At 40.5% G+C, this 21752-nt stretch overlaps 1 protein-coding gene across 5 annotated transcripts in view; it reads left to right on the top strand.

The window, feature by feature from the left end:
* FAT3 (FAT atypical cadherin 3) overlaps positions 1-21752 on the top strand; it is a 661489-nt gene that overhangs the window by 479719 nt on the left and 160018 nt on the right. For all 5 annotated transcript variants that reach the window (XM_090030588.1, XM_090030587.1, XM_090030584.1 and 2 more), the window contains exons 5-6: positions 7257-7571; positions 10722-10932. In XM_090030588.1, coding sequence (XP_089886714.1) covers positions 7257-7571; positions 10722-10932 — 526 coding nt within the window. The remainder of the gene's footprint in view (positions 1-7256; positions 7572-10721; positions 10933-21752) is intronic.

The following is a 21752-nucleotide window of genomic DNA, read 5'->3' as shown; positions in this document are numbered from 1 at the left end:
GCAGTAAAAAAGAAGGTATCTTCATTTGATTCCATTATACATTCCATATACATAATACATTTTCCTGGATAAAATCCAACTATTGGAGGGTCATCTAAATATGGTCCCTGCCTCCCACTCCTGCAGCATGGAAAACAGTGGCAGGGTTCATGTGGTGTGGGGAAAGGCAATGAGGGGGTCAAACAACTTGACCCCTATCACTTGTCCCTCCACACTTTGCCCACTGCTGCCTGCCTCCCCCATTGCTTGTCCACCCCGTTGCCTGCACCGCCACCTCTCCGTGTCTGCCTCCTTGCCACTTGCTTCCCTTGCACCTCCACAGTGCACCCACATAGTGCCTGTGTCTTCTGGCATTTGCTCCCCCCACCACTAGCCTCTGCTTGACCCACCCTGTTGCCTGCCTTGCCTCTGCTGCAGATTACCCTGTCACTGCTCCAGCTTTGGCTCCAACCCAGAGTAAAGAGCACATGGTCACTGTGACCCCTGCCCAACCCAACAGGAGTATTGTGGTAGTGGTGGCCCTGGCACCAGCTCAGGGCAGGGGCCAAAGCTGCTGGCGTCAGCACTGCTGCTGCGGGGGGCAGTGGCAGGAAGTCTGGGGGTAAGATGCAGCAGTGCGTGGTTTTGGTGGGAGTAAAGGTGGTGGGGAGAACAGAGGCAGCAGGGAGCAGGATGTGGGGAGGCAGGGAGGTGGCAGAGGCAGTGCAGGGTACAGACAATGTGTTGGATAGAGGCAGCAGGGGTGCAGGGCAATGGCTATGGCAGCAGCACCAACCTTGAGCTTGGATTGGGGCTGGGCCTGCAGGAGCCACCCGCCACTTTGTACTCGAATCCAAGATGAGGGGCTTTCTCCCCTATGTTGAATGGGGAAATAAAATCTCATCTTGGATTCAAATAAGTGCAGTATTCATCCACACTTTGTCTACAAGTAAATAAGTGTCGTGCTCCTGTGAGCATAATTTTTACTACTAGCTAGTCCAAAGAAAGGAAAAGTGATAATGTCAATAGGACTTTTTCTTAACTGTTAGCTTACAGGCTGCTCTGCTTTCACGAGAACTTAATGGAGTATGTCTGTTTCTGTGAAGCTTTATATTGATCCATTCCAGAATCCTGTAAATGCAACTTAACAAGCTAGTATCTCCAAGTGCATTGCCCACTGAACGTGCATCCATGGGGGACTGTATTTTCCTTTTAAAGAGACGCCATTAAAATATATGTTTACAATATTATACATAAATACTTATATACTATATAAAGAAATAAAATTCCCTGCCTGTATTACTGCTGATAAATTATTAAAACTAACATTAATACTAACCTAGGTTTTCACATTTAAGTTTAATCTGCATTTTACTTTTTATACGCTGTTTAATTTTTAGCTTTTTTTAGCAAATCGAGCAATAAAGACAAACTTGCTTCTATCACTTCTGTTTATTACAGTTTCATAAACTGATGCATTTTAAAGTTAGAAGTAGCCTATAGATCATGTTCAGTGACCTTCTATATTATACAGGCCATAGAGTTTCACCCAGCTGTTGTGCACTGTATTGAGCACAATAACTTGTGTTTGCCAAACCATATGCTCCAGAAAGGGATCCGGTCTTGACTTGAAGGCTTCAAGGCTTTCCAAGGTATAATATCTGGATTACAGATGCTTCTAGGGTAATATGTGGGTTACAGATACTTAATTTCAAATGAAAAATGTTTCTTCCTAATATTTTTTTAGGGAAATTTCTGTTTAAGAATATATGCAGTTAAGTTACCTGACAGTTTCATCTTCAATGCTCAAATTGTAAAACATATCATTGAACACTATTTCCCAACTTGTATGTGGCCTGAAACCAGTGGCTTTTCTAATCAGATACCTAGAGTGTTTGTGCCAGTAATAATCTGTAGTTAACATGAACTGTAAATTACTTATTTCTAAGTGTTGGCCCTAGTGAGTGTATTAATCTTTGTGACTGAAAACATAAGAGTATTGAGACTAACAGATTTCAGATGGGAAACAAAAGGGCATGAGTCACTTTGCTGTAGCTGGCAATCTTCTCTATAAAATGCACTGAATAGTTTGCATTTTGCAGAACAGAACTAAATTGCATTAGCGAGCCCATCTTATTTCTGTTTTACAGTTGCCAAATGAGAGATAAAAAAGTAAAATATCTAATTGCTGACTGAATGCTAGGTTCAAGATTTTATAAACATTTCTTGTATCTCTGAACCATTGCACTTGCATTTTGGTATCAGTAATTTCTATTTTTTCTGTGACATATTTTGCAATAATTCTTTAGCTAAGGTCTCTGAACTATTCAGACATGCTTTTTCTAAGGAAATGCACAGTAATCTTGTCTTTCCTCCTTTTATTCAGAAGAGCAGTTGGACTTTGTTGATGTATAGCTGCTCAGAATTCTGGGTATTGTTATAAATGAAAAACCACTGTAACAATTTAGCCAATGTCATGATTTCTCAGTGAAGTTCATAAATTGTAACACATTATTATTTCTGAAAGTATTTGATTTCAACATTCAAAACCTACTTTTTGTAACACTTCCTGCTTTCAAATCTGAAGCCCTAATACTCTTCCGCTTCTCTGACAGCTAAGTGACACTTAGGCAGCCATCAGGCATCTCAATCACTAAATGTAATCCTATTCCACTCTGTTTAGAAGCCACACAACTCATACAGAGTCCTTACACATCTGTGATTTAAGCTGTACTGTAATGCAGGTCCTTTCTTGGAAGCACATACACTCCACTTGAGACCATGATTTTTTTAGACTTCAAAAAGTCATACAGCAAGATGATAGTGGTGGAGCTACCCAACTTCTTTCAAGTAGCATAATGAGTAGGGCACAAAGGGCAGTTATACACATACATTTGTCTGCTCCAGTGTGCCGGAGAGCCAGCACATGAGCTGATGCACCTGATATATGGCAAAATGTGTGTTGGTGCTGAGAATGCACTGAACATTTGATGTGTTTTCATCTGAAAGCGCACCATCACCATTTTCTTAGTGCTGACGCGCATTTCGCCATTTATACAAATGATGCGCCACAGCACTGGGCACTTTTAAAAGTACCCAGCACTGTGGTGCAAGCATGGTCATTTTTACCTGCGTAAGCATGTGGTGCAGCGACACTTACAGTTGTATAAGTACGCTGATGCGCATTTCACCACTTACACATCTGCAAGCAGTGCGGTGCGTATCAGGTCCTGTCCAGAGCAGACTCGATAAAACAAATCCGCTCCGCAGTGGTGGAAGTCCTGCACATCCGTGAATTAAAAAGTATGTGTATGCCCCATGTGTACAAATGGCCACAAAGAACCTCACCTACTCTAAGTCATCTGCCCTGCTTTTGCTCAGATTTGGCACACCCAGAACTCACTCTTAGCTGTGATCCTGGGCTAAGACACAGCGTCGACGTGCTCTCAGTAGTTGATGTGGTGGTGGAAATAGGCTAGCATTTAGAAACTTGTGTTTTCTTGAATGTGTGACCATTGTTTTATCTCACTTCTTAGTATTTACCATGCTGACTTTGCTTGAGCAATTATATAGTAGCAGATGGGGTTTGTTGTTTTGTTTTTTCTTGTGGTCTTCTTTTCTTCCTTCCTTTGTTGTATGTGTGGGGGAATTTCTTTACGTGTTTTTGTTGTTTTTCTCCCCCATATCTGCTTTAACCGGTTTAAATGTGAAATCTAAAAATCCATGGCTAGAGACAGGCTGATGTTGTGTAGCTTTTTAGCTAAGCAGGGAATGGAATTGCTGAACCAGTAGAATAATCAGATCTCTGGCGTGCAGATATATATTTTTTTAATTCCATGCCTGTGAGATAAAGCCTTAACTAACTCTTCAGCTTCCTCTGGCACACAAAGCTTTTCATGTGAAGCTGGAGCCTGTCAATTTGAAAAGCTTTGAATGTCACCCAGAGAAAGCTTAAATATTATGTAAAGTTTTCTCCTCCTGGGGGTGTCAAGTTTTAGCAGAGCAGAATTTCCTGACTTCAGGATTTGAAAAAAGTGTTGGTTATTGGCTACTTTTAATGTTGTTTTTTACGTAATTAACTTGAGTTATAACAATTATAATTTTAAATTTCTGTTAACAGTTATTTTCATTTTTAATACATCTGTCATCAAATGGATGTTTAAGCAAACTGGTTTTACAAAATAAACTAATATGTTTTTATCTCCTATGAATAAGTAATAGATCAGGATAACAGTCCATGATTTTCTTATCCGTGTATATGTGGGAGGTGGTGTATACTGTATACTGAAGGTTAGATTTTTGAGCATGCTTTTGAACCAGTATTGTTCTGTTGGCTTCCATTGGCAGAGTAGAGCTGGTTATGAAATAATAATAAAAAGCCCCTTTTAAATATATTTATCCTCTGTATAACCACCCTTCAGGTATTTGAAAACTAGAATCAAATCCCTTCCTTAGCCTTCTCTCCTCCAAACTAATCCTGGTTCTTTCAGCATTTCCTCATGGGTCTTCTTTTCCAGGCCACTAATCATTTTTATTACTCTGGTGCACTGTTTCTAATTTGATCTTTTTTTTTTTCTTTTTTTGTGCAAATCACTGAAAAATCTGGATGAAAATTTTCCATGTAATTTGAACTTTGGAAGGGTACTCATCGTGGAAAATTCATCTTAAGCAGCTGAAGTTTGGCAAGGTTAGGATTTCGTAATAGGAAGTACTGGGCAACCTTAATCACCTAGGCTATCAGCCCTTCCTATGTTTTTATACTGAATCTGGCCCAGAGAGCCATGGCTTTGACAGCAGTGGGGCTCTGTCCGCAGCTGGGTGCATGGGCTTTAGTGGGGGAAGAGCTATCCCTGTGCTCTACACCACCGGTAGAAAGATTTCCTGACTCCTGCCCTGGAGTAGTTCTTAGCAGTGCCTCTGTATGTGTGTGCTCCTTCCTCTGCAATATTCTGCCGGTAGCTTGAAAGAAAATGTTTTTCCATAGTAAGCATGTCATATTCTATTCAGCAAACATCAGTATTTTACTTCTTGCTCTGTTATCTTCTCCATAATAAGAGCACAATAGGAAATATAAACAGCATTTCATTGCATTTTGATTTACATTGAAATGAACACATCCTCTTCTTTTTGATGTGCTATATCCTCGCTGTACTGCCAACAATATTGATTAATTTATCTGTCATATCAGCAGAAATACTGGAATGGGATTTCTTTGTTACCTTGTGTGCTTGTGAACTACCCACCAAGCTCTGTTGCAACAGAAGAGAAATAGATGGGATCATCCTTAACTTTGGAAAAATCTTATTTATTTTATTTTATATTAGAGATAGACCAAGAGCGTTTTTATTGCGTTGTTGTTGCTTACAATTTATCAAGCGCTCCCAAATGTATTAAGACGCTGCTGTTTCCAGAGGTGCTCATTTCACAAGGTGAGAAAGGCAAATCAGCAACTGTTCTCAAGGCCTTTTAAAAATGTAAGTTCTGTTTTGAAAAGAGCAGTGATGGGGAACTGGATGGCTGAGGACATTGGTAATGAGCTGTGGGTTTTCCACCTGTTGCTTGCCAGCATCTCCGGTTGTTTGTGACTGACAGATGGAAGTTCGGAGTCTTGTGAGAAATACACTGATGGTCTCAGTCCAGTTCCCAGCAGACGTGTGCCCACATCATGAGACCCCGATCCCAGTGGGTAATAATTGGCAGCCATGTTGACAGTCTTCAACAAGAGAGGCCCAAGGTTGATGATACGCTGTCACTCTTTCTCCAAATGAGTGATGGGATGATCTGGGGAATCTTACGTTGCTGCTATGTGCTGCCATGCCAGTTTCTGTCTGTAAGTGGAGGGTTTGAGCCTCCAAGACGGTCAGTCCAGCATTTTTTACAGTTTCTGTTTTTAAAGGTGGTTACAAACAAGGAAGGAAGAAATCACTTGCCTTTCTCCTAGATAATGCTGTGGTCCTTCCTCTGGTTTCAGTGGCTGTGTTAGGGTGGTCACTCTGTTAGGGTGGCGCTATTAAGATGGCCACATAAGGGTGGCTCTTAGTCTAGGTTCCTGATTGAAAGACATGAACAAAGGCAGGAGATAGGATTTGTAGAAGAATTTTGCCTTGTCTCTAGATTTGGGAGGTGGGATGATATGTTTACTTGTAGGAGGAGAGGGATTTAAGAAGGGGGGAAAAAAAAAAAGAACAGAGCAGTTAACCAGCAAAGGAATCCACATGCAATGGTCAGCACAGCTAGATAAATGTGTGTCATATCCTGGCTTACCATCATCAAAAATTCCTGCTGTGGGAATTGGCATATTAGCAGATTTAGTTGAAAGTGAAATCCAAACTTCTTTCATGCAAACAGTAGCTTTCTGCCTCGTTTCTCTCCTTTTTAAAATCACGGTTGAAGACAGGGCTGGGAGTGGGAGGAGGGAGAGTGGGATCTTGGAAAACATTGATTGAATATTTTTTAAAGGAGTATTCTTGAATCTCTTGAATTTTTGTTGATCTTGGATCATTTCATTTTCAAAATATTTCATACTAAAATTATTAGTAATTCTGTTTTAAGTCTTTGCTAAATTACTAATTAACATTTCCCCCTCAGACTATACTTCTTATTCCTGTCAGCTTGCTATACTGTGCATCCAGTGCAGCAGAATTTTTTACTAAGTATATTTCTGGTTTTGTTATAGTGATATATGCATCTCTGTGCCCATTACAGCCATAAAAAGCAGGTTTAGGATTAATGAGCTGTCAAAGTGTAGGTAATGAATGAAAAAATGACAGCAGTCCTTTCAGAATTCAAGAAGAAACGTATTAAATTTGTCATAAATGCTATAAAAAGCTCACCTCTCATCTTCTGTGTACCGCTTAGAAAACTTCTGAAAAATGTTTGCAATCATGCTGGAGCCCTTCATAATCCCCTTGTGAAGCGTGGGGTCAATTCCAATTCAGCTTCCTTTCCAGTTGGCATGACTGACCAAGGGCTGCTTTAGAGAAAATCAGGGGATCGTGGTTTGGGCAATAGGCCCATACCTTCTGTACCTACTTAGGGTCAAAGCCCTAAGTTTGAACCCCCAACTGGACTTTTTTCCCCTCCCCTGGGTATTTTTATTCACTTGGTTGCATTTCTTTGATTCCTTATTGTAAATATTATTTATTAAAGCAAAAAATTTGCAGACTGCCAGTGAGGTGGTCTTTCCTTCCCCCCCTCTTCCAAGTCATTTCACCCGCTTACAACATTCCTTTAGATTTATACCAAATAATCGTTATCTTTGTCTTATCATTATCCAGGTTACCGTCACAGATGGCGGCATCTCCCCCAAGCAATCTACTGTCTGGGTGGTCGTTCAAGTTTTGGATGAAAATGATAACAAGCCACAGTTTCCAGAGAAAGTCTATCAAATCAAGTTGCCGGAGAGGGACCGTAAGAAAAGAGGGGAGCCTATCTACAGAGCATTTGCATTTGACAAGGATGAAGGCCCAAATGCAGAAATCTCCTACAGCATCATGGATGGAAATGATGATGGGAAATTTTTTATTGATCCTAAAACTGGAACTGTTTCCTCCAGAAAGCAGTTCACAGCAGGGAGTTACGACATCTTAACAGTAAGAATTCTTTCACCATCCAGAGCTCACAACATTTCAAGAATAGATTTCTTATTTTAAACTAGTACAAGTAATATTACACAGTTTTGCCTAGCTTATGAGTCATATATAAGAAGTGAATGTGTTAAGAACTCTTCATGCATAACTAGCAAGCAAATGAGTTTGCAACTTGAAACACTTTCGTGCTATAGCACTTAAGGCATTGGTAAACACTCCTGTGCTACAGCACCAGGCACTGCAGTACATGCAGTTGTGTAAGTGGTGAAATGCACATCACTGCCGAGAAAATGGCAGTGGCGTGCTTTTGAACTAAAACACATCAAAGGTGTTTTAGTTCAAAAGTGCACCACCACCGTTTTCTGCACACTGATGCACGTTGTGCGACATATACAACTGAACATGATGCAGCGCAGTGCGCATCAGCTCACGTATGGAGTAGACTCGGTTAACTGAGTCTGCTCCGACATGCTAGATCACCAGTGTGTTGAAGCATGAAAATGTATGTGTATAAATGTCCTTAGTGACTTATTCTTAAGGCTGTTCCAAGAGTTAGTCGTCAAAGTGTTAGTTATGTCTTTATAATGCATGTGATAAAAATGAGAATTTGTCTACACACAAATGTTGTATTGGTTTAACTATGCTGGTATAGCTAAAAGGATACAGTCTCCCCTTGTATGGAAGAGCTTCTGGCATAGGTCCTTATTCTTATAGAGTTTATTCTTGTAGTGGAAGATGAACACTTTACATGGATATAAGTCACTTTTTATAGTACAGTAGGTCAAGAATTGAAATGAGTGGTATGTTCTGGTGTACCCTAAGGTGACTGAAAACTGTTGATGGCAGGCAGACCTCTAAACAAAGGAGAGGGATGAACAATGAAATATTGGTACAAGTGTCCAGTGACACAAGGATCAATGTTTTATGCCTCCTTGTTTAACATCTTCATGAAAGGATGTGGACAAATTGGAGAGAATCCAGCAGAGGGCAACAGAAATGGTTAGGAGATCCTGAGGGAACTGGGCTTATTTAGTCTGGACAAAAGAAAACCGAGAGGAGATTTAATAGCAGCCTTGAACTACCTGAAGGGTGTTCCAAAGAGGATGGAGCTGGACTGTTCTCACTGGTGGCAGACGACAGAACAAGGAGCAATGGTCTCAAGTTTTAGCAAGGGAAGGTTAGGTTAGATACTAGGAAAAACTTCCTCATGAGGAGGGTAGAAAGCATTAAAACAGGTTACGCAGAGAGATTATGGAATCTTCATCTTTGGAGACTTGGCTAGACAAAGGCTTGGCTGGGATGATATAGTTGGGACTAGGCCTGCTTTGAGCAGGACTAGATGAAGTCCTGAGGTCCCTTCCCACCCTAATTTTCTATGATTCTATGAGTGATGCAGGAGTCAGGGTAAGCAGTACTGTAAGCAGAGGCATTTCATGTCTCTAACTGAGTAGCCATAGATCTCATTTCCTTAGATTCGGCTTTATTGACAGTAAAGTGTTATAACATAAAGCTAAGCTCAATTTTATGTGCTTCTCTCAGTTCTGACTTCTGAACTGCTCAGCCCACACTATAGACTACTTCTTCCAAAGGCCCACCTCTCTTAAGTCCAAGAATAGTATCAAGCTTCCTCAATTTTGTTTTTAGATTCAGATAACCCAGCATTTTCCAAACTTTTTGGACTTCAGTTGAATAAAGTCAGAAGCTCTGACAGCCCCCTACTTCAGCCATCAAATTTCATTTGGCACTCACATACATAATACTTTAACCTATGGCATCCCATATAAGCGCAGGATAACCTATTTTCCAGCAAGAAAACAGTGAAAGGTGTTCCAAGGAAATACAGCCAGCCTTTTACAATCACAATAATGGTATTTACTGACATGAACATCATATATATATGTATAAACATCTTCTACAGTTTATGGAAGACAACTCATTGAACTTTGACAATATTAGCATCATTAACCAAAGCCCCCATATGAACTTATTTTGGAAACCCACGTGCCACCCTTTCTTTCCTCAGCTCTTTGTTGGTATTCATCCTACTGTTAGTTTCTAAACCATTCTGGGCAAGAATCATACACAGCATTGTACACATCAGACATATAGTGTCCAGATTCTCAGCCAGTATTAATAGTATTAGCCAGTATTAACTCCCATGAGTATTAACACTTAATTGAGGGAAATTGTGCAAACATTGTTGAGAAGAGAGAAGTAGAACAGAGAGTCATTCCAGTAACTATCTTTTGGATTATTTCCCCTCATTTCTCAAAATGATTATTATTTTCTTCTTTGGTTTCAATGTTTTCTATGTGTTTATTGGACACATAGGTGAAACAACAAAGATCCATACCCCAACACAGGGCCATATTGTAACTCAAAACAAAAATATATACAAAGCATATGTGGGTAAAGGAGATTCCATACTTATTGTTTTGTGAAGGCTTGTGTGCTAGTGAAAGAAAAGGAAGTGATGGAAAGACAGAATGAGCAGCTGGAGAAACCTCCACTAAGTGGAGTAGATGATATAAGGACACCGTCAGAGAATAATTGGGAAGCATGGCCTTCAAAAAAAATGAAGAGAGTTGTGAAGCTAAGAGCTGACTAGAATGGGGCTTGGAACTGTGTAGGAGGTAGTCTCTTGTTTCATTTCTGCTGCATTCAGGGAAATATTTCAATTCAGATATGCTACCATAGTGCCTCAATATGTTATAGTTTGGTTTGTTATAGTATGCCCCTGTTCTCCTCCGCAGGAGGAGATCTGCAGGAGTCTGCAGACAAATAACATCTCCCTTGATGTCGCAGTTCATGACTTTGGTCATGCAACAGGTAACTGTTGCAATGAGAAGAGACTGCATTGCATCATGGAAAATGCCTGACAAGGGAGCTAGTCCATAGAGGAGTTGGCAGCACCTGAATTACGACTCCCCATGAGACACCAAGGAACAATTTTTAATCAGAATTTTTTTTTCTTGATTTGACACCTGAAAAGTCAAAATATCATAGAAGATGTTGATGAAAGGATTGTGTGGAAAGTTTCCATAGAAAAAAAGACCATTATCCAACCAGCTCAGCTCAGCTCAGTCTCATTCATGAGACTCACTGACACAGCAATATGCTTAATGCCACATATATTTTCTCTATGCATAACAGATAAAAGCAGTGGACAATGGACGACCCCAAAAGTCAGCAACTGCTCGCCTGCATATTGAATGGATTAAGAAACCGGCACCCTCTCCTGTACCACTGACCTTTGATGAGCCCTTCTACAACTTCACTGTCATGGAAAGCGATAAAGTAACTGAAATTGTGGGAGTGGTTTCTGTGCAACCTTCTAACATCCCTTTGTGGTTTGATATAGTTGGTAAGTTTGTAGGCAGTGCTATGAACAAAAGGCAAGGGAAGAAGCGTGGTTTTGACCCCAAGAGAACTAACAATGAATTATCACCCAAATTAAGAACACCTTTGTAATGCTGAAATGAAAATGCCTATTTTAATATAATAATACTTATAATAATACCCATGCTTTTGTTATGACTCTAGCTAAGCTGAAAAGAAAGCGCTGTATGGCTGAATTGTTTTTTTTTTCATAGTATGTTATTTACTGCAATCTTAATGTTGTCTGTCATTTAAATTCTATTGTCATACTTTGCTAATCTCATTTCTTAATGTATTTATGGTACTTAGACTTGCTGTCCCTCATTTCTCTCTTTTCTTCACCTTTTTTTCTGCATTCTGTTCTTTTTTTTCTGCTTCCGACTGCCCTGCTTCAAGGTGGCAAGCATGCTCGAGAGATGTTCTATATTCTACAGACAGCTTGTGGGCAGAACTGTTCAACAGAAGGTACCCTTAGCGCAAACACATTTGCTAAAATACAGCTTATCCAAGCTGCCTTGTATTTTTGCGAATTCTTTGAAACAATTTCTATTACATGTTTCATAAGTGCCTGTGACAGGATGAAATGCAGCACATGGATTTGATACGTTCTTTTCTATGACAGCTATTACCGCTTTCATATCCAATTATTATCCTTTTTTTTCATAGATTTTTTCACAATTTATCAAAAAATTAATTCAAACTTTACATGGTTCAGTGCCACTCATTTAAAAAGCAAAGCAGCGTCAGATGCGTCAGCGTGTGGGTTAAAAATGGAGCCACCAAACAACTCATCTTGAATGCATGCTGAAAAAGAGGAATACGTTTCAACATGAGATTTCAACCACAAAATTGCCTTCCATAAAAGGGCTTTTACAGATAGGGAAAGGGAAAGCAAGTGCAGCTGGTAAAAAAACAGAGAGGTCATCACAGTAGTGGCATGAAAATGGAAAGGCAAGCGCAGTAGTCATGTGGATACCAGCAAAAAGAGCAAAGGAGGTGTGTTGTTTTGCCCTTGGAACAGGGAAGTAGGAGTCACTATTGCTGGATTGTGGTTTCCAGCTCTGCCACTGGTTCACTGGGTAATTTTGGACAACTCACTAAAAGTCAGGTCTCTGTAACCTCAGTTTCTTTAAAGGTAGTTTCCTCCAACATATCTGTATACTGATATGATGAAAGACATTGTGTATAAATGCAAGGTATTGTTTGGTAAATGAACAAGTAGGAAGTCTTCTTTTTAGCAATTCCTCACAGTCAAGAATAATTGTCTTCCATGATTGTCTTATCCTTGGATCCAAAGATGGCTGACAAGGCTGATCCAGGATCAATAGACACAAACACATGATTCAACTAGGACATTTTGTTTTGGGCTCACATTTCTGTGCAGGGTGGGTGGCCCCAGATTCTTGTTTCAGTCTATGATACACTGTTTCTGCTGCTCCTGCTTTTCCATCTCCTGTTGTCATTATAAGGTTTCAAAGTACCGAGGTCTTTGCAGAAGACTCTTCCTCCATTTGGGGCAATTCTGGGTCATAGTTTCCCACAAATTGATATTGATGTTGCATATTTTTCACGTTGGCCTTGAGGACATCCTTATAGCACTTACTCTGCCCTCCTCTTGAATGTACTCCTTGACTTAGCTGGGAGAATAAGACTTGCTTTGGGAGTCTAGAGTCAGACATCTGGATGACCTGACAGGCCCAGCGAGTTGATGTTAGATGATCATCTCCTCGATGCTCAGGGTGTTTGCTTGTGAGAGGATGCTAATGTTGGTGTATCTATTTTCCCACTAGATTAGAAGAATTTTCTGCAGGTAGCGTTGATACTTCTCCAATGACTTGAGGTATTTTGCATACTTTGTCCACATCTCAGAACCGTACAGTAAAGTGGGGATCACAACTGCTTGATACACATGAACTTTGTTTTGGATATCAAATCACCATCTCCAAACACCTGTTTCCTCAGGTGTTTGAAGGCTGCACTTGCACATTTGAGGCAGTGTTGGATCTCTTAATTGATGGAAGCCTTTTGTGAGAGATGGCTTCTGAGGCGTGGGAAATAGTCAACGTTCTCCAGTCTCACTATGAATCTGATTTACTGGATCTGGGAACTACTCATTAAGAGCTTGTTAATGGAGGATGTAAGTCTCCTCAATATTAAGCATCAGTCCCATTTTCTTGTATGCCTCAATAAAGATGTCAAAGATTGCCTGAAGGTCTGGTTGTGAGATAGCGTGCACATCAGCGTACTAGACCTCAATGATTGAGGTTAGGGTCTTGGTTCAGAGTTGACTGAGATAAAACAGCTTACCATCCATTTGATAGTTTAGCTCCACTCCAACTGGAAGCTTGTTGGTGGTCAGATGCAGCATCACAGTAAGGAATATTGAAAAAAGTGTTGGAGCCATGATGCAGCTTTGCTTAACTCCTATCTTAACCTTAAAGGAATCCGTAATAGATCTGTTACTTAGAACTGTTATTCACATACCATCATGAAGCATGCAAATAATGGTGATGAATTTTGGTGGGCATCCATGCTTCAGAAGGATCCTCCACAGCACTTCCTGGTTGACAGAGTTGAAGGCTTTTGTGAGACTAAAGGCTGTGTAGAGAGGTTTATATCTGTGGTGTTCCCAGCATGTTCCTGCAGCTGACAAGCAGTGAAGATCACATCAGATGTACTTCCTGATGCCCTAAACCCACACTGATGTTTGGGGAGAAGTTCTTTGGCAAGATGGTTCAGGAGGGTTCTCATAGTTTCATAGTTAGTAGGGTCGGAAGGGACCTGAGCAGATCATCAAGTCTGACCCCCCGCCATGGCAGGGAAGAGTACTGGTGTCAAACGACCTCAGCAAGGTGATTGTCTAGCCTTGTCTTAAAGACCCCCAGGGTAGGAGCCAGCACCACTTCACTTGGAAGTTGGTTCCAGATCCTAGCCGCCCTAACAGTAAAGTGGCGCCTCCTGATGTCTAGTCTGAATCTACCCTCTGCTACCTTGTGACCGTTATTTCTAGTCACTCCTGGTAGTGTTCACAATGAACTTTCCTCTGGTGGACAGCAAGGCGATCCTTCTATAATTTGCACAGTTGGATTTGTCTCCTTTCTTGAAGATTGTCACTATCATGGCATCCCTGAGGTCATCTGGGATTTCCTTATCATTCCAAATCCTTAAGATGAGGGCATGGAGTTGTGATGTGATCTCCCTGCCCTGCTGCTTGAAGATTTTAGCAGGGATTTCATCTACTCTAGGGGTCATGTCATTTGTCATCTGCTTGATGGCTTTCTTCACCTCGTCAAGGGTTAGAGGGATCCTGAGATTGTCTCTGACTGGGTGTTGCTGGGTGAAATTGAGAACACTGTCATCAACAACAGAGTCTTGTTTGAGAACATCTTCAAAGTACTCCATCTAAGGAGCATTAATGGCTCCCCTTCCCTTGATCAGGTCTTCTTTATCCTTATGTCTCAAAGGGCCTGATCATAATAGATGGCTTTGGTGGCACTGAAAAACCCATGCATATCACGGATGTCAGTGAGATAGTTAATCTTCTTCACTTTATCTTCTCCCCTTCATATCACAGGTCCTCCTCTGGACCTCTGCCTTGGCTTGCTAGAGACTCAGTTTCTTTTGAATGGAGTTGATGTCATTCTGCGAGGCACAAAAGGTCTTGTGCTTGCAGTTGATCAGCTTTTGGATGTCCCGGTTATTCTCATCAAACCAGTCCTGAAGTTTCCTGGTAGAGAATCCAAGTGTCTCTTTACAGATGCTTATGAGACTGGACTTGAAGGCACTGCAGTCACTGCCAACATTGTTTCAACTTGGTCATTGATTAGAATTTGCCAGTTTTTCATTGAAGCACTGATGGAAGAAGTCTCCCTTGAGGGTTCTTGAGTCCTTCCACGTGGATCTTCCATCGGCATTACTAATGCTACAGCCGTCTTGTGGGAGCCACTTTGAGTGGCATAACTGAGCAGATTGGTCCAGCAAGTAGGATGTAGGTGCTAAATAAAAGACCACAGAAACAAAAAGTTGTGGCCCAGAGCTGACTGAGGAGAATGCATCTGTGATGTATGGGATCACTACATTACAAGAGGCAGAACCTTGGAGCTTAAATGAGGTCTAGCCAAGCAAGAAAGCAAGAAACCCACAAGAGAAATGTTCCTTCAGAGTCATTTTCCTCTGTCTTTTAGTGCCAATTTGTGCAGATCAGGGAGGGAAACAGCTATGATTTTTCTTTATATTTGTGGTAGGCTTTCTGAGGTGCTAACCACATTAGAAATAAACCTTATGCTATCAGCATGCTCTTGGTTTTCTTCTAGCCCCTTGAGAAGACGATAAACATCCTCCCTTTCATTCCTTGAATTGTTTCAGCATGCTACATATGGTTTATTAGCTACATGTTTACATTTCCTTCCTCTGGTTCACTAACCCTAACTTTTCCCCCAGGGAAAGAACCCTCCCGATCAGGTTATTGTCCCTTTTTTTACTAGAACCTTTTGATGGACTTCTCTGCCCTTCACACCTTTTAGTCTTTTCCTCAGCAAATTCCAGTAATCATATTAAAATACTCTCAGCTCTATTTCTGAGAGAAGGCCACTGCTCTTCAGCTACATTTATGCATTGTTATAATTACTTGCATTCTAACAATTCCTTATAATAATGCTTAACATGTTTGTCTCCCAAAGATAGGGTGATGGAAGACTGCCATGTAATTAGATCCCTTAGTTTGCAATTTAATATGGCATTTCCAGCAAAAAGAGTTCAAACACTTATAATATTCGGCTTTACTTTTTTAAAAAAAAGGCCTTCATTTTCCATACAGCCTTTGGGATCTGATGATTCAAAATGATGAGCCATTCCATGAGGTTTTGAGAACCCAAATTCCATAGGAATTAATCAGAATTCAGGGTCATCAGTACCTCTGAGACACTCAGTGCATTGCAGTTATCAATACCTATCATTGGCATCCTCCTCATCACTACCATTGCATCAGTCATGGGCCTGGATGCCATTGTGCTAGGTTCTGTATAATCACAAAACAAGAAGATGGAATCTTCCTGGAAGAGATTTATAATGCAAATATTTTAAATTAAGATTATGTTGTTTGCCTTTAATCTGTCCCCATTACAATATTGCTTCACTTTTCCAGGCCTTGGTTTCCCTGTATAAAGCAGAGATACATCCATGGTAAAGTAATTTGAGATTTAGTGATGAAAAACACCATTTAAGATGTAGAGATGATTATATGGGAAGCCATTTGGGATTGTTGAGCCAAGGCTGCCATTTTGTGAGCAACACTGAAAGGCAGCAGTGACCTTTCCCTAGTCAGAAATCTTTACTCTTGAATCTCCGTGCACATCTCACAGTGAACTCAGCCAAAGCCCTGCAGGCTTACACAAAGGCATGATTTGATTCAGAGCCTGGGGTTTTAACCTTTTACACTTATTAGCTTTGTAAAATAAATGAGAACCAGAATATCCAGGTAGAATGGGTTCTGCTCTTTGATTTTATTTTTTTTCCTGATATCCACTTGCTATTCGGTCTTGTGTTTGGAATTTACCACTTCACATAGACAGCTGACTCCTATTTGGGACATAGGGATCAATAATGGTTGAAATGTCAACCTGCTTTCTGTTTTCAGCATGCATTCAGTATGCCTCTCAGCTCTCCGAGATCCCACAGCACTGCATTGTGAAGGCCATGCACACAAGAACACGTGTTCTTCAGGTTTTGTTAAATTTAAGCAATGTTTGATAAGAAACTCATTTTTAGTGGCATAAAAGCCAGTGAAGGTTTTATGTTCCTCCCCTGTAAACTGAGCCCTCCCACTGTCTCTTTCTCTTTTTCCCCTTTGCATTGGTGGCGGGGTAATATAATAATTACTTTGACCACCTTAGCTATGCTGCATGGTGCTAATTGTCGCTTGAGTAGCATGTTGCACAGCGTTTCTCTGACACTCAATAAGTCTCCCTCTCTCCTTTCATTCTATCCCCTTTTAGGCCTTTAAAGGAACATCCAACTTTTAATAATAGAGCAGGACTTTCCTACCTGAGGTGCTTAAATTGCAGTCATTTCAGGATCCACTACTACTAATAAAATTCCTGTATAAATTATATTTTACCAGTTCTCATGCAGCGCCAAAAACATGATTCATTAGCCTTCTTTGAACTATGTACTATGAGAACTGTGTGAAATATTTCCTGATTTTTTTCCTTTCCTTTTTCTGCCCCATTCTCACCTTTTTAGCAGCAAATTCAAGGCACTTAGGGCACCTGTACATGTGCTGGACATCTGCTCAATGCATGCCAATTAACACATCAGAGCAGACTCAATTAATCAAGGCTGCTGGAGCGTGCTAATAAGCACACTCCAGGAGTGACTGCATCATGTGTATTCAGCATCCGTGAGCTTCAAAATGGCGACGGAGGTGCTTTTGGCTAAAGCTTGTTCAACTAGCTTTAGTTAAAGCATGCCCAGTGCTGTTTTGAAGTATGGGACACTGAATACATGTGACCCTGAGGGCACTTTAATTAGAGTGGTTCCTGATAGCTGCTCTAATTTAAGTGCCTCCTCCCCACACCCTGGAGCACGTGTAAAGATGCTCTTAGTTTTCAACTGACCAGTTTGTTGAAATTCAAAGTAACTCTCCAATGTCTGCCTTGTCCTATCAGGCTAAGTGATATATGAAAGTCTTTCTTTGCATGTTGTGTTACTAATATTTCTAAAATATGTTATGCTTAACTGAATACTGCAATTGAATTCAGAGTCCTTGATACATTGTTGTTAGCCTAAGTTTACTTCATATCTGTCAAAACTGCAAAGGTTGGAAATTTGGGTTGTATTTTTCTTCCTGAAAATACCAGTGGCATTTCAGATTTAATATATCCTTGGGTTCCTTTCCATCTTTGTACCAGATTCTCTGCCAGGGACAATGCAGACAGCACAATCATTCAGTCATCCCATTTTATCCATCTTAGCACATGTTGCATGTTGGGGCAGAAGTAAACAAAATCCCTCCCAGTGTAAGACAAATATGGTCTTCTGGAGTTTGGTGTCCCAAATGACACTCCTTTTCCTCTCAGAGTAAGGCCCTGTCTCTTACAGGAATCCAATATTAAATTAAAATTCATGCTAACAAAATGTTAGTACAAGAGGGCTCATCTCCTCCCGCCTTCCATAGTCAAGCCCCCAAAATAGGACCAATTAAGAAAAGACTGTCCCAAAAGAGGGAAGCCATTTCTCCATCTCAGCAGCAAATTAAAAGTTCCATCATAGAAAGAGAACGTTATGGTGGCGGGGGGGGAGCCAAAGAGCTCCCTCCATCTTGATAAAGTCCAAAGTACCCAAAAACTCTTGGACTCTGCCCATGTCAGGCTTAGCTGTTCACCTCTGAAAATCATCTCTTGTAGCAAGACAGGACCCTCTCCGTTTGACTGCCCTTTGCACCAGCATATAGTGGTATGGTTTTGGTGATCATATTTTATCTGGTATAATTCCTTCTAGAGAGCCATGTGTATCTGTTTTAGATTAAAATCTTAAGGCAAGTATCTGGTGACCTAAAAGATCCCCTCCGGAAAGAGAAATGGATGTTCCACTTGGGAGGGGAAAAAAAGGACTCCTTAATCATTTCTTAATCCACTCAGAACAAATGGGCTAAACCCTCAACAGATACTCATCCCAGAGTGGCCCTTAAAAGCCAAGGTGCGTCCCTAAAGAAGTAAACCGCTATCAGTTGGATCCATTTATATTCCATCAAAATATGTAGTTAAGAATCCCCTGTAACCAGGCAGAAACACATCTCTGTGAACAGTCAGGTTTACATATGTCCTATATTAACTTTCCTATATCTCCTCCATCACTGTATTCTTCAAGGAGCCTTCATATTCACCACAGCATGTTGATGAAGAAGCCTGTACTACATAGAGCTCATAAAATTTTGACAAGCCTCTTCTCTGTCCTCCAGCACACAGGGTCTTCTGTACCTGGGCCTGTTCCCATATCCTCTCTATTTGCCTCTTGGCTTTAAAGAAAAAAGTCCTAAATAAACTGCGGCACTCCTCTGAGGTGCGAAGGAAGTACTTAACTTCATGAATATTTTCCACATTCCTGATCTGTATGTTAGTTTGGAAAGTACTGTGTAAACTTACCCAATAGCATTTAAATATGGGCGTATCCAAGTCTCTCATAGTTCACCAAGTTATACCCCAGGGCAGCATGCCACCCAGCCCATTCCAAGCCTATCTTCCATAACTTAATTTTTCCGAAGTGTCAGAGCTTATGTTTTCATGCAGTGTACTCTGTTTGTAATGTGATTGCAATCACATTAGCAAATAGAATTTCTAAAACCTTTGTGAGGTAGCTATGTCACTAGCTCATAACTACGGTGAGGTGGCATCTCGTGTAGATGCGCCCACCGATGATTGCTCATGTAGACGTGGCCACTGATGACTGAACCCCACCTGTCCTGAAAGCAGAGCCCCCAGCAGCCATTCAGGCATCCCCATGCTTCCATTCCAACACAGGAATCAGCTTCTTAGCTTTAACAGGCACCCAAGTTTTCAATTTATGGGGAAAAGTCAGGTTTGTATGCAAGTGAACATGGTATTATTTCTGTATTGCTCATGGACTTTGGGACAGGACAGTTTCCAGAAAGAAAACTTGTTATGTTTTCCTTTGGGAGACATCCAGCCCTAAATTTTTCTCATCCAGCAGAATTCCTTTTGGTGGTTCTTTTCTGGCCACTTTCTGCTCCCTGCATATATGCATATAATACATTTGTATAGGCTGCTAAATGTTTTTTTCCTAATTTTATCCTCCAGTTCATCTTTGGAAGTGTTGACAGGGGCCAGTGGGTGGGGTATGACCTAGCCCCAGAACTCTTTTAGACAAATCTGATCTGCCTCTGGTTAACTTCTGAAAGAGAAACACAGTTCAAATGTCACAGGCTGGATAAGAGGTCACTTCTAAAAGTGAGATCAAGTGACTGATTTTTCCATTGCCTACAGCTGTCCAGTACAGCATGACAGATACAATCTACCCATGAATCTAGACCTTGCTTTTAGCAGAGTTCAGAATGATCATGAACCTTAGGACAAAATCAGGCCCATTTTTGAGCCAGGAACATATTTTTTTAATACAAAACAATACTTCATAAAAATAAACTCATTTGTTGGTTAGTCATAGTGGAAAGAGAGATGGGTGGAAAGTGCATAGATACCATGATGATAGGGCTAAAGAAGAATCTATTTAATCAATCAAACGACTCTCTTAGTTTTAGGGAAGTGGGGATGAAGGTTATTGTAGAAGTGGTTATTATAGGAGATATATCATTCAAGAGTCTGTATTGTCTCCATCCCAAACAGTATAGAATCAGAAAGAAAAGGGCATTTAAATACCTCTGTTGTTAATCTTTCCATTATCATAGACTCATAGAAAATTGGGGTTGGAAGGGACCTCAGGAGGTCATCTAGTCCACCCCTCTGCTCAAAGCAGGACTGTCCCCAACTAGATCATCCCACCCAAGGCTTTGAAATTTTTTAGAAGTTTTAACTTGTAAGTTATATCTTAAGTTATAACTTCTTGGAAGTTTTAAAGACAGGGTTTCCTTGGAAGTATATGCAGATAGCATATAATTTTTGATTGCTCATTATGATGGTTATTAAGTATCTTGGAGTATTATCTTTCATTTTATTTCTCGTGGTTATCAGTATGAAACATTCTCTTCGTAAAATGCATGCTGTCCCAAGGCTAGCTTTATTTCGGCACAAAATTCCTTGCAAGAATCTACAAACTCTCTTCTTCAAAAGGAGTCTTTTTTCAGTTGATTTTCATGGTACAGTACTTCCTAAGCAATTCAATTAAACACAGTAATGGGGATATAACATTTTTCTCTTTTAGGTTAATGTAAAAGATACCCTAAACATATAATCTCATAGCAATTTCAAGTACCTTGATATGTCCATAATTTTGATTAAAAGCCAAGGACAGTTATCTTCCCGAACAATGTTATATTGTTAAGTGTATACAACAGTAGTGGTTTGGCAGTTCAGAAGGAGGGGTGGAGAGTAAGCAGTGCTTTCATTGATTGTAAATCACAGCTGATCAAATGTTAGTTTTTCAGTGATTGATGACACTGGGTAATAGATGTAACTCAGTGATTGGCTCATTGCGGGAGCTATGATTCCTATGGACCAGCCCAATGAGAAGAGGGAGTTAACTGATTGCACCCTTTGCATAGCTACAAACTCTGATCCTATGTGCAGCTAGGGCAGGTAGGGGTGCAGTCCTGTCTTCTCCCATATACACCCTGTTATGGGAATACCTTGTGCCCAAGGTGAGATAAGGTACCGCTTTCTCCATTCTAGGAAATTTGGCGTAGAGTGATGTTTGCCTTGCCAGTTCCTAGCACAGGTAGTTTAAGGTGTCCACTCTGTTCACGTACAATATTCCTCCCACGTTTCTGCATTCAGTGAACAATATTTCTGAAATCTTTCTCCCTTCATTAAATAAGTGACTATTTATGAAAGGTAATTGTGGTCAATTGATCAACATAATAAGATACAAGTATTACAGAAAAAATTAGAAACCCTTTTCCTCCCATCACGTCCTCCCAACAAATATAAAAAGAGGTAAGAGTTTTACAATAACATAGCAGACATTCAATAACAGTATGGAGCAAGAAAGAAATTAATCAGTGGAGTGAAATTTTTCACTTCTGGAACTGATCTCAAGAGGGCTAGGCTGATCTCAAGAGGGCTTGACAGGTTTTAGAATGCCATTAAAATCAATGGGACTCAAAGATAGTCTGAATTT

Source organism: Crocodylus siamensis, chromosome 1 (assembly GCF_052110815.1).
Source record: "Crocodylus siamensis isolate JL-2025a chromosome 1, ASM5211081v1, whole genome shotgun sequence".
NCBI lineage: Eukaryota > Metazoa > Chordata > Crocodylia > Crocodylidae > Crocodylus > Crocodylus siamensis.
The sequence above is the reverse complement of the archived record's forward strand: the minus strand, read 5'-3'. Positions and strand labels throughout refer to the sequence as shown.